The sequence below is a fragment of the Amblyraja radiata genome, chromosome 7 (assembly GCF_010909765.2).
Source record: "Amblyraja radiata isolate CabotCenter1 chromosome 7, sAmbRad1.1.pri, whole genome shotgun sequence".
Taxonomy (NCBI): Eukaryota; Metazoa; Chordata; class Chondrichthyes; order Rajiformes; family Rajidae; genus Amblyraja; species Amblyraja radiata.
Window position 1 is genome coordinate 68,256,652 of NC_045962.1, and position 14,225 is coordinate 68,270,876.

At 40.0% G+C, this 14,225-nt stretch overlaps 1 protein-coding gene across 4 annotated transcripts in view; it reads right to left on the reverse strand.

Annotated features, from left to right (window-relative positions):
- zeb2 (zinc finger E-box binding homeobox 2) overlaps nt 1–14,225 on the reverse strand; it is a 130,003-nt gene that overhangs the window by 38,164 nt on the left and 77,614 nt on the right. For all 4 annotated transcript variants that reach the window (XM_033024706.1, XM_033024705.1, XM_033024707.1 and 1 more), the window contains one exon: nt 516–773. In XM_033024706.1, coding sequence (XP_032880597.1) covers nt 516–773 — 258 coding nt within the window. The remainder of the gene's footprint in view (nt 1–515; nt 774–14,225) is intronic.

Genomic DNA, 14,225 nt, shown 5'->3' on the forward strand with positions numbered 1-14,225 from the left:
CAGATTATATTTTAAACAGTTTTAATGGATATTCCACTGATCTCAACTATATATTAGAGCATGTAGCTCTTTGATTGACAGGGGATATTAGTGGAATTTTTTTAATGTCATTTTATGGGGACTATAGCCCTTAGAAAGGATGATGAAGTGATATTATTTACCTATAATTAAGCAATAATTACATCTGCACTACTCCCCAATGTTTTTCTTTAATTAAATTCAACACAAGGTAAGTGAAAGATCCATAAAACTGATAACAGGGGCCTTTTATGAGTTTAACCTTTGGTTTACAAAGTTGCATTGGCTTCTAAAGGGTGTCACTAGTTTAATATATAACAGTGGTTGACTTAACAAGTAATATTACAAACTTTAAAAATGTGTAGTTCATTCCACTGTTTAACCCACACGTTGAGTCAGATAAATTGGAATGAAGTATTTTGTGGAAGGCCAACAACAGATATTTTTTTTTTTTAATTGAGTATCGGTCTTATTCTTAGTCCAGACGTTTGACTTACCAGTACCATCCATTGAGACAGGTAGTGTCTCCCTGCTGTGCCAGGTGTGGTCCATGCCGCAATCTCTCTTCTCACTTTCTTCGTCTTCTCTTGGCAACAATATTTGTTTCCCATGTGGGGAAGAATCGTGGTTGGGCATAGTCACTGGACTGGAGTCGCGGTCCAGGGCGTTCATAATACTGTCTTCTTCTGCAATGTGAAGCTTGTCTTCATCGTCTGTTTCCGAACCCGTGTCCACTACATTCTCATAGTTCAAAACTGTAGCAGAGAAAAGGAGAATTGGAGATGCTGGAGTTAAAAAAATAAAAATAAATAGGTGGACAAAACCATAGCTTTTCATGAAGCAAAGTACATTGCAAGCTGCACAGTTCTTACATTCTTCCAGACCTGACCATGTCTTAACTTTTTTTAATGAATTCCTTCACCCAAGCTGCCACAGCAGTCCCTCCACTTTACGTTTTTTTGAGAACACTGACAAAACATGCAGATTATGCTTCAAAACATGTTTCAAATGTCAGAACAAATCAGGAACGAAATAAACCAGTTTATTTTACTACACAGACCTGATGCACTCGCACTAGCATTCCTTAAAATGGACAGTTTATAAATAAGGTCTTTGAACTGAATTGAAGGTGGCTGCTTCTGCATTAGTCTTCCTTTCCAGTCATTCAGTGTGCATGGTAGTACATAAATTGTCCACTTTGCCACTCGACAAGAAAGATTAGAGTAATAAACACAGGGGCATTAGTTTAGCTAGCGAAACATACCATCAGATACACATATGCAGACACAACACTGCCAGAAACTGTTTAACCCAGCTCATGGGAAACACAAATGGACATACTTGCATGCAAATACACATGCTCACAACAGAACAGCTCAGTTATATGACATCATGGGAAGAAGAACCAAGAAAAACATCCCAACTCTTTTCAGGCTCATTTTGATTTCTTTACTCTCAATCGAGAAATCCTTTGGTTTTATCTGCTGAACTATCTCGAACAGCTCTTGCCAGCGACCAGATTATATAGAGTGGCAGGAGCAGAATTTTGCTTGTATCAGGTTTAGCGTCCTGCTCTCATGAATTTGTTCGACGATTAAATCTTTTCTGCTAACAACTCCAGGCTATGATATCGGCAGCTTTCTGTAAGGTTTGTAGTTCAATTTTAATCCTTTGAAAAGTACCGTTAAAGAAAAATCTTAAAAACTACATCAGTCAGACAAAAAGATTGCACCGCGCATATCTTCTCATAATATGATCTTTGTACAATCTGCGGGTCTGCACTTGCCTTTCCAACAACTGCACAACAGGTGCAAATTAAAATGAAAACGGCAGCAAAGTTGGGCAAACAGAAATGCTGACCTGGTTTGAATACCAATTGACGGACGAAACAAAACCTTTTCAAAGAGGTGTGACCACAAGGGTTTAGCCAAGTTCAGCCTAAGAAATGCCCTTTGAAAATAAATGATTTTTTTTAACATAAAGTGGGGATATTCGTCTTCAATCTAGCTGTGTGGTCCAGATATACCTTGGCACAATTGGTTGTGCCCTTCCTTTGCTTCAGCAGTTTAACCATTTCTTAGCAACGTGTCGAAGATACTTTATTGCACAAGGGTTCAAGGCTTCACTGGATATATTTGTCTCAGGCTACAACAAAAGGCCCAAGCCCTGGGAAGCTATCAACCCACCCCCTAAAAACTGGTCTCTGGGTGCAAAAGAAATAATGGGAGGGCTTGAAGGAGTGAATAAAATTATCTAAGGCTGGACAAGCATTAAAAGGCTTTTTATTTCACAAAAAACATGCCTTGTAAGGTCTTTTGCTTGTCCACAGCATTCTTTCTGAATAACACGTGAGTGGCCCAGTGCAGTGTGATTCAAATACTTCAGAGAAAAGGGTGATACATGATTAATCACTAGGTACTGCACTCACAAATATCAGCACAAGCTAAACAAGCAATGAAGTCATGTCTCAGTGAAGGGGCAGCAGCAGGACATATATCACCCTCGAAGGGCAGGAATACCTTCCCAACCTGCAAGACCTGGATGACAGTAAATATTGTTCTCTTCATAAATACCAACTTCTGTCCTGACAACTAAATCTCCTCTGAGCAATAAGCACAAACCACAACCCCTGCTACACTGGTTCACTCTGACTGTACAAAATATAGAACATTACCATTTCATTGCACTGCTAAGCCCAGCACCCCTTACCAAGACAACTACAGCTGATACTAAAAATGTCCTCTTTTAAACAAAAACAAATCAGTATCAGAATGGTAATAAAAGCATTCTTGGGGGTAATCTGAAGGTTGCTTGTTCAATAACTTCAGCAAACCTCCCCATTTTTAATTAATGCAGTTTACAGAAATAAGACTTGGTCTACTCTGCCTAGATACCTTAAATAACAAAAACATGTTTAATAATTGACAAGAAAATGTGAATTTGAGCTAAAATAACAAACTATTGGGCTTCTTTTTTATTTTAAAATGAAGGATTTTTTCTGATTAAAAAGACAAAGTCAAGCAAGTTTCCCCCCCCCCTTCTTTTAATAGCTGTACTGATTTTGGTCTAGTGTTGTCTGATTCTGATCCAAAGTGGGCCATATCTTACATGTGGCTCCTCTAGATTTATCCAAAAGTCACCAGTGAGGTTTTAAATATCAGGCTATAAGTTGGCATCAGTACAGAGTATTACTTCAACCTACAAAGAAGTGGGTGTCTGAATTTATTTTCTGAGTTGTTTTGTAAACACTCAAGGGATGAACAGAAAGAGAGAGTGAGAGAGGGAGAGGGAGATGTCCCTTTGCTGGCTCTGAGCTAACAATGGCCCGGTGTTAGCCTCAGAACAATGCAAAATGCCTGCCATGTGAGTGACTGCAAAGCCCAGCAAACTAAAAATACAGAAATCTCATTGAGATCCATGCAGGATTTCAATAGTGTACATCCCTCCTTCTGAAAAAATTCACTCGAGCCCAGCAGTGTCTGCCCTACAATAAATAGTCTTGGGTTTTTGAGTGGTGCAGAAAAAAAAAACTTTGTATTAAATAAGAAAAACAACATACAACTTTTGTAGGTGTAAAATTTCCTTTGTTATTTATATTGTGAAGAAATAGATCAAACATTAATGCCTCGAGCCATAATTTTCAGTGGCACATTTGATGAAGTGAAAATCAACCATACAAACACTTTTTTTTCAAAAAGAGATTGCTACTGCATGTTTATTTTAGAAGGAAAATATCAACTTCGCTGTTTTACCGGCATATATCAAGGCAATATCACAAGAGGACATCTTAGAGATATTTTAAAATGTACAGCTAACAGGACTTTAGCCTTCAACGGAGCAAGATACCAAACGCCAACGACAACTTTAAAACATGAAGGAACAAGACCAAAATATTATTAAAAATGTCACACAAAAGCAATCGTAGATTAGCCACCCTCTTTCTGAAAAAAAAATAAAATAAAATTTGAGCTTCCAACTTGCTGCAAGCTATGCTGAAATATAAATAAATAATGCTCCAAGTATGATTTTGGTACATCGTGCACCCACACATAAGCAATACCATATTAACTCAGTCCTGTCATTTTATTTTCTCATTTATAGCTCAAATCAGATGCTCTCATAAGTCCAAGAAAATGTTTGCCTACATTGCTCCTTCCGGCTCTTCTTATTAAAGTACCATGCAAATCATATAAAACAAAGTAAATATATTTCTGAAGGCTGTGTATGCTTTGGTCCAGTATTTGTTTTTTTCTCATTCTAAACCGAACATAGTGATAAGATAAAATGTCTCAATGGAAACAGACTCACTGTGCACTTTTTAAGGCTGCACTGTTCCTACAACATTTTTTCTGAACCATTGAAATTCAGGCTCAGCCAGCCAGACACCTACACAAACTAAATGGCTTTAGTGAGATTGTCAGAGAAACAATTATCTAGCTGCTTTTGCAAAAAGCTGGCTTGAAAAAAGACAGTGCCACCTCAAAATGGCTTTATTCTATCAGAATAAAGGATTGCAAGGACATGTTGCGCTAACAACACCATGTTTGGCAAACCATTTTTCATTTGTTTGCAAATGTGCAAATCATGTTCAACATGCCATTGCATCACTAGCAATTGATATCATCATTATTGTGGAAGTGACACCCTTCTTTGCAAAATAAAAGCCATATCTCCGGCAGTTTCTCATCATAATTTTTACAGCAACCATAAAATCCCACAATACATCCAGTTGGTTTGTTATTAAAAAAGTGTGCAGAGTATCTAGACTGACGGCCTCCTCATTACATGCAAAGGAATATAAAGAGTTTAGAGCACAGAAACATGTCATTTGGCCGGGTTGGGTAATAATCACATTCTCAGGAAGGTGCTAACCATAATCATCAATTCACTACATCTGGGTATTTGCTCCCTTTTGTATTCTTGCAGCTTTGCATCGCACACCACTTCTTCTTACCTGTTTAATTAAGAAGGAACTGCAGATGCTGGAAAATTGAAGGTAGAAAAAATGCTGGAGAAACTCAGCGGGTGAGGCAGCATCTATGGAGCGAAGGAAATAGGCAACGTTTCGGGTCTAGACCCTTCTTACCTTATCTGATATCCTTGTGTCGCCTTTTCACCTTTAGCCTTTGTCACCTACTGTACCCATCTGCCAATCAGCCCCCCTTATCTGCAGCCACCTACCACTTGCAGGCTTTGCCTGACCCGACCATCTCTTTACCAGTTTTCTCCCCGCTACTTCATCAATCTGAAGAAGGTCCCCAGCCCGAAACGTCATCTGTCCTTTCCTTCTGCAGATGCTGCCTGACCTGCTGAGTTTTTAATACGGGAAAATGGCCTTAGGTGCTTCACGAGACTTAGCTAATAAAGTTTGACATCTGGCCACAAGATAGATTCGATGAGCATAAGATAAGTTAGAGAGATAAATTTCAAAGATCATCTGAAAGGAGGTGTTGAGATTTAGGGAGAAGAATGCTGAAGGCAGACCTGGAATAGAATTTGGAAATAACAAAGAATTGAAGGAGCACAGAAACATTAATGGGTTTCAGAGCTGGTGACAAAGTCAACCAAGCCTATAGATGGGATTTTAAAATTGGTAAGAATTAAGATAGCTCGATAGGTTAGAAAGCCTACAAGTAGTGGGATCCAGTTTTGACTTGGGCAGGAAGGTTCCAGTCTTCTCTGGTTTATAAAGAACCATATGATACTCAGGATTGTATTGGAATAGTGTGATCAAAACTAAGAAAGGCGTAGATGACAGTTTTAACAGAAGATATATTGAGGCAAGAGAGATGATGGCGTTTCGGATCAGACCCTTCATTAGACTGTAAGGTTCTCGACCCGAAATATCACCTACTCCTTTTCTCCAGAGATGCTGCCTGACCCACTGAGTTACTCCAGCATTTTGTGTCAATCTTCGGTGTAAACAAGCATCTGCAGTTCCTTCTGACATACATTGAGGCAATTTCAGACCACAGTGGTGTTCAGTGTGAGAACCGTGTGGTCTGAGTGTTGGTGTAACTATATGATCCAAACTCATTCTCAGGAAGAGGTATTGGGCAACATCCCAAACGTGCAAAATGGCAGGTGACTCTGTAAATTGCCCCAAAGAGGGAGGTGTGGTAAAATCTTGGAAAAAGAATAAAATAGGGGTAGAGTAAATGAGTGCTTTATGGTCAGTGCAAATTCAGTGAGCCCAAGGGCCTTATTCCATGCTATATGGCTACATGGTTGTTGTCATAAAGTTGTTGAGCATGGACACAGACCCTCTGGCCCAATTTGTCTACGCCAACCACTATGTCCATCTACGCTAGTCCCCTTTCCCAAATTTAACCCATATTTCCCCGAATCATTCCTATCCATGTACCTGTGCAAATATAATTTACCAGTAAATGTTATTATAGTACCTACCTCAACCACTTCCTTTGGCAGGTTTTTACATACCACATGTAGAATATCGCTAGCGACTTACATTCATTGGAGCTTAGACAAGTGAAAGGGAATGTGATTGAAACATATAATTTGCTGAGGAGACATGCAAAGAAGACGATGATTCCCCTAGATGGAGATTATAGAACTGTTGGTCACCTTTCAAATTAAGGAGTCACTCATTTAAAACAGGGATGTGACAATTATTTATTTCTCTCAGAGGGTCCTGAATTTTTGAAACTTCTTCAAAGGGTGGTCGATATGATGTCTTTCAAGGTGTTGAAAGGTTAGCTTGGGTACATAGGAATACATTGATGAGGTTACAATCAGATCAGTAATAATCTAATTAAATGGCAGAACAGACTTAAGAGGCTAAGTGGCTTCCTCAATCCTATGCTTGTATGTACATATATGGACTTTGATAAAGAGATATCTAGTTATGTTTTAGGCCAGTAAAATAAGAAGGAAGTTTCAAACAGATTTTATAAAATACCTGTATGTTAAATAAAATTTCAGGAGGGGTTATTAAGTGAGCAAATTATGTTTCAAGACATTTGGCATTATTTATAAGGATAACTTATTTCAACTTGCTTTAAACTATCCGTTAGTTAGTGCTAAAATTCAACTTATCTTAACTAGGTTTCTCTCCCTGTCCTTGGCTCTCCACCACTATCATCAATTTTCTAATGAGGGCGGTTTATCACTTGCCTCTGGCAAAAAAATTGGACTGCTTATATCATAAAGAAGACACAAAGCGTTGGAGTTACTCAGTGGATCAAACAACAAATCTGGAGAACATGGATAGGTGATGTTTCCAGTCAGAGCAGTCCCAATTCGATCCTTCACCAACAGAATTAGATTGAGTGAATTTTGCTATTCCTTTAATATCCCCACCTATTCCAAGATGAAAGGTTGTCTAATGGGTCAGCTCCGAGCATAGTCAAATAGCGTGGAAACAGACCCTTCAGCCCAACCTGCCCACGCCGACCAACATGCCCCATCCACACTAGTTCCATCTGCCTGCATTTGGCCCATATCTAAACTTATCCTATTCATGTAACTATACAAACATACTTTCAACATTCTGATAGTACCTGCCTTAACTACCTCCTCTGGCAGCTCATTCCAAACACCTACTAGCCTTTGTGTAAAACAGAGCAATGAGCGAAAAGAGAATGCGAATGGTCCTCAGGTTCAGGTGATTATGTTCTATTTCCTACTCAGATGCTCACCTACTATTGCAGCCATTTTGCCACAGGGTCCACATGATAATACCTGGTCAAAGTGTTTTGCACAGTTTAAGATCCTCGCTTCAACATAGACAACCGATTTGGCAAAGAGCCCCTTGAGGATGACCTAGGCTTTGTAATAATGGACCGTCCATTTGGCACCTCTGCTGCAACTGAAATAACATGCACTCAGCAACCAGTGCGATCAATGATGATCACGCTCAGCAAAGACGTCATCGCGCCAAATTGTTTCCTGACTTGTGACCAAGCAAATTAGATGGCATGGGGGCATCAAGTAAAGACAATGCATTAATTGCAGGCTTGTAAACAGAACTGACAGCTGATTCGATTGCCTCTGAATGAATGGAGCTTAAATAACAGAGTCAAATGCGGGGGAAAATAAAATGAAAACAGAACATTGCAAAGGTTTGATCTTACATAAAGCATTAAACCTCCTGCCTTTACAGATCATCGTCTTCGTGTGCCAGCTTTCACAGCAATGCTTTTAGCAGAAAACCCAGCAAATATAAATTATGGTAAAAGCATTGGCTAAATATACTCTTTCTCTACTAAATACTGAAAGAACAGTTTGAAGCTTTTAGATCAAAGGTTATGATACATTTTAAGTATTCTGACCATCCACTTGTACTCAGCACCATGCTTTATTCCCCCAAAGGGAGTAGTACCTGAAACATTGGATCATCTCCAATTCAAGGCCACAAGTCAATCCTGGGTTTAGTGTTGATTAATATACATGCAAATAGAATCAGGCAGCACTGGAACGAAAGATCACTTTTTTTTACTATGTACCAGTACTAAAATCACTTAAAACTGACTAGCAAATCTCCCCCGAAAAGCCCTTGCAATAAATTATCAATCGAAATCAGAATACTAATCCTGATTTATAGTTCTTTTGAGGCCTTTTGTCTCCACCTAAAGCATAACTTCTTGCATCCAAGAACAACAGCAATGAAAGTCATTCAGCCAGAGTCCCCGTCAGCCTTCTCGTCGGTGAATCTCAACTTTTACTAGAACCTCTTTTACAAAATCTCTTGTGCAGGAGTGACTAAAATCGAACCATACCTTTAAATGTAGAACTGACAGCCGGGTCCACAAGGAAATAACTTAGTGCAAATAAACTCTCGTGATCCCATGCAGCTAAAGACTCACAGTGAGTGCCTTCCATCAGCAGCAGAGCAGTTGTTTTATAAGGAAAAATACAAAGTTCACTTCTGGTTGGGGCAGCCTATACTCAAATACCATGTAATCCTCTCAGCTAAGAATCATATTTATTTCTGGTGCTGGGAATTAACAAGGGCCTTCTCTGTCTGGCACGGCTCACAGGCATGTGTTGCTTACCAGCCCATCACTTGCATGGGATGTGAACGGACATTCACCTCATTGGATGAAAGCAAATTTGTCGTGCTTAGAAAAAAAAGGATTTGGAAGTATGTTAATCACCTGAATGGCTCAATGGGGAGGTGTGCGCATTTGCAAATTGGAAATGAGGTCATTGTCTGCTAGGTTTCCAGGGAGTTTTGGGCCTTGTTAAGCTGACAAAGATGCAGCTGACTATACCAGACCTCACCTCACAACCCACCAAAACTAGGCAAGAAGTGACAGAAGTGAAAAGCACAGAGGCAGACGTTCAATGCATTACGGGTATTCTTTATAGCAGGGGTGACAAAGCACAAAAGCAGGAAATTCAGCGACGTGTAAATGGAACAATGAGAAACGAGAGATTCGATAATTTCTGTCACGAGGCACTGACTGAGGCTGGTCTTTAATTCAATTAAAGTCCCATTATTTGTTCAATCCCAAGCAACAGGCTAGCAGAGCAAGGTTTGTTCAACTGTTCTGAGGTACCACCTTTTCTCACCCCATAACACTCAGCCATCTGTGCACACACATCCACACATGTTCTATCTTGCAACAAATGCACGGAGCCCCCATCAAGCAAGGGTGCCAAAAAAGAAACCACACACACACACACACACACACACACACACACACACACACACACACACACACACACACACCCCCACACACACCCCCACACACACCCCCACACACACCCCCACACACACCCCCACACACACCCCCACACACACCCACACACACACACACACACACACACACACACACACACACACACACACACACACACACACACACACACACACACACACACACAAGCTCTACAGGCCTCCCTCAGGTCGAAAGAGCAAAGGAAAAAAAATCTGTTTGTCACACAGGTGAGCCAGCGACCACATCCTATCAGCTTTAACACGCATCAAGCAAAAGAAAGGTTAAAATTAGAAAATTCAATTTATTTGATAATTTCCCAGAATAATTAGAGTTAATATGGGTTAATTAATATGCAAATCTCTCAGCAGATGTTCTGCAGCAGGGCCCAAGCGTGAAAGCAGTCTGCCTTTCCCTACGTGATTTCGGCTGTCAGTTATTGGGCATAATTACTGTAACTAACCAAATACACACAAAACGTTGAGAATATAAAATTGTTACAGTTTCGCCTGTGTGCAAGCTGGTACTTTGCTGTCACAAAGGGGCCAATTTCTTTTTAGAAAATAAAGGTCTCTTTTTAGCTTCCTACGGCTTTTTAAAAAAAAGGCAGTGACTAAATTAAGTATCTTATCTGCTCCCATGCATAATTTAATCAGTATTTTTGTTGAACTCCTCCCCTCGATACACTGGTGCAAACAGGAGGAAAGCTGGCAGATTTTGAACAGGTATGGGAAGAAAAAAACATTCAAAAGAAGTAAGCAACCAACCAGACCACATTCACGGTTCAACTTGCCATTTGCTACCTCCAAGTTAGTTTCTGGTTCAAATTTGATGCTGAGCATTCTCACCATAGATTTATTTGTAAATCACGTGTAAGCATTTCTTATGGCACAGAACATTTATTCATCAAATACTTAATTGTACCTCACAAATCATCACGTCATGGCATGGTAGCACAGTTGTAACAAAAAAAAGACCCAGATGGTTCAAATTTGATATTGGTTGCAACACTATGATTGACTGCAAGGTGTGTCTCCAGATATCTTAGCGTTATAATTTAAATGATGGTCTCTTGCATGTATTTCCTAAAGCATCAGGAGTTAAATTTAAAATAACTTTCAAGTGATATTAGTATTCAATTAATTGAAACTTTTGGGTTCAAACATGTAAATCCAATCTTGAAATTGTTTCATGACTTAACGAGTGTACTTTGTAATAACAACTTTAGGTTATTAGATTTGCAGGCAGGTGGGACAAGCACAGTGAGGACATCTTAATCAGCATGGGCAAAGTGGGCCAAATGACCTGTTTCTGTGTAGGAAGAAACTGCAGATGCTGGTTTAAACCAAAGATAGACACAAAATGCTGGAGTAACTCAGCGGGACAGGCAGCATCTCTGGATAAAAGAAATGGGTGACGTTTCGGGTCGACCTGCTGCCTGTCCCGCTGAGTTACTCCAGCATTTTGTGTCTATGACCTGTTTCCGTGCTGTATGACTATAACTCTCTCTTTTAACATCTTATATACATATCGATTTCATTATTCTAACATGCATTTTAATTTCCTTATCCATTTACAGATGCATGCACCCACCCACACATGTTGATGCGCATGCACACACATACTCACACAGGCACACAAAGGCACACATATGCCACACATATACACTCTGCACGCCTCTGCACAATTACTGCAGCCTCAAAGAGAAGTCTATACAGTTTGCAACGTAAAACACTTGCTTGCTTCTTTGTTGCCATGCCATCAAGAATTTTGAAAAGAGCAGACTAGAGATTTCAATTCATGACTTTGAAATGGGTTCATGGTATGAGCTTTGTCATTTGAACCATTTCATTGGTTCAGTGGCTCAATGTATCAGGCAACATGGGCCAGACCCAAACTATCACAATAACTGTTTTAATGCAAACGTGACCGATTCCATCAGAATATACACAGGGCATTGGAATAAGGCAGACTATTCCTGGCCAAACGGACAAAGAACAATTATTAACCTGATATATATTCCCAGTTCCTGCACCAAGACGGACTGGAGTATGTGCATCAGCTGACTTGCTTGCGGTATTTCACACAATCTAATCATTACAAAGTATGTACACGGGCCAAAAAAAATGACTTTTGGGCCACCTATTACGTTCATTGATCTCACACTGAAAGGAAAAAATGCTGGAAAAGTGGCATTGGATATTGTAGCTCAGAGACTTGTCAAGTACAGCATCTTGCTGAAGAGAATGGGATCAATGAACTTACCCCGTGTAGTTTATGCTGCCACAGCCATGCCTTTTGTGCTTGTGAGGGCTATCGTTGTGTAAATACACCTCAATATATGAACTGTGAAATTATGTGGAATTGCAGAATTTTTGTAGGTCAAGCAAAATGGAGCCCACCGTCTGCATAAGAATACAGAATCAATATACGATTTCTGTGGGAAAAGGACACAAAGTGTTGGAGGAAGTCAGTGGGCCAGGCAGCATCTGTGGAGAAGATGGATAGGTGGCGTTTTGGGTTGGGAACCTTCTTCAGACTCCACACTCTGAAGAAGGGTCCCGACCAGGCACACCACCTATCCATGTTCTCCAGAGTTGCTGCCTGACCTGTTGAGTTACTCCAGCACTTTGTGTCCTTTTGTGCAAACCAGCATCTGCTGTGCCTTGTTTCTACACTATTTCTGTGGTACGTCAGTCTGTTCCATTTGCAAACAAATCAAACATCAAAGTTCTAAAATAGTTCATCTGGTGTGAATTGGGACAGAAAGCTTGATATTATTTCCATTTATTTCACTTATATATGTCCTGTTAAAGAGAACATGCGATCGGTTGTTTGCTTGAATTTAATTCAGGCTAAGATCCAATATCAGCATCTTGATCTGCTGTAATAAGACCTTGTGTCATTTTGGGAGAAGGCACTACATGATTCACCTTTTATTCTGTTGGACTTCTTGCAGCTTTTATTTTCTTTAAGGAATAAATACTCTTTCTCCACCTGGGTAAATAGTCAAGCTTACCTTTGTCCTAGTGGCTTTCACCTCACCCTCATTAGCCTTCACACACTTGCTGTATCTTTTCTCCCATCTGGCCCCAATAAACATATTTTTCCAGCTTTCCCAAATGTTTCTACACCATCCTGGAAGACATAACTGAAGCACTGGCTTGAGGATTCAACATAACACATGGTACGGGCGCTACAATCCGTCTGCTGTGGATGTAACTGCTCAAAAGTCAAAACACTTATCTGTGGCCTTTCTCTGAAGCCTGGCCTCATACGGCATTCAGATTCCAATCCCTTTCCTGTTAGTTTCAGCTGTTCTGGGAGGCCTGTATGGCCCGATGCCATCAGCAGCCTGCTGAACCCTATCTCTCAGGTACTGGAATCTGCTGACGTGGGTAGTAAACTGGTGCTCATCAGTCTAACGCAGGGTGTGGCAAAAGTCAGGCAGATAGTCACACTGCACTGCTATCAGCTTCCTTTCTCTTGCAATGGAGGCCTAAATGTTTTCGCATGTGCAAAGTCCCCTGTTAGTTGGAGTACCTCCCCACTACATCATCTGAGATATGAACATTTGGCAGATCTTTAGTGCTTCCATCGTGCTAGGGAATAAAGGAGCGTAAGAATTGTTGAGAACTGTACACTGAGGCATTTAGAGCATGTTATACATATTTTAAATCGTGTTTACTTTTCAAATGGGTGACCACATTATCAAATAATGATAACAACTCAGGGAATAAAATTAGCAATATCACAATGGTGCGTTGACAGGATGGGCAGACGGAGAAAGGGGGGAATGAAGAAGGCGGAGGGAGAGGTGAGAGGGAAATAGCAGAAGAGTAAAAGAAGGGAGGGGGGGAGAGAGAGAGAGTAAGAGAGAGAGAGAGAGAGAGAAAGAGAGGGAGCAAGAGAGCGAGTGAGAGAGAGAGAGAGAGAGAGCGAGAGAGAGACAGAGACAGAGAGAGAGAGAGCCAAGAACTGTGCTTAATATAGCATGTAACTTGCTGGTGACAGGGTAGTAAAAATTCCATTAGAATGGCATGAACAGACCCTTTTCCTTTGGTATCCTGTATACCAAGCAGTGAAAATAATAAGGTAACTTACATTTTCAATTATTCATTTGTAGCACCCCATAAATGCACTACTGCGAATATCTTTAACCTCATGCTTCAAATTCAATCCACTTGCTAAATATATATTTAGTAAAGACTAATTTAAATGCTAACACATCAAGCATATGTTGAACACTGTTTCAACACAACACAGTTCCACACAGCTTGAGTTATAAGTAAAGAATGTTTCAAAGTAATTTAATAGCAGTTGCTTCCTTTTACCATGCAAACTAAATGAGAACTGTAGGACTCAAAGTTTTGCTGTTGCCAGTCTTTGCTTTACTAAAAAATCCTGTAACACAATACCTAATTAAAATTATGAATGCTCCTAGCATATTTTCCCACAGATTTATTTTACTTTACTGGAAAAATCGGAATATCAGTGACATACAGATGGAAATCAATCTGAATTATT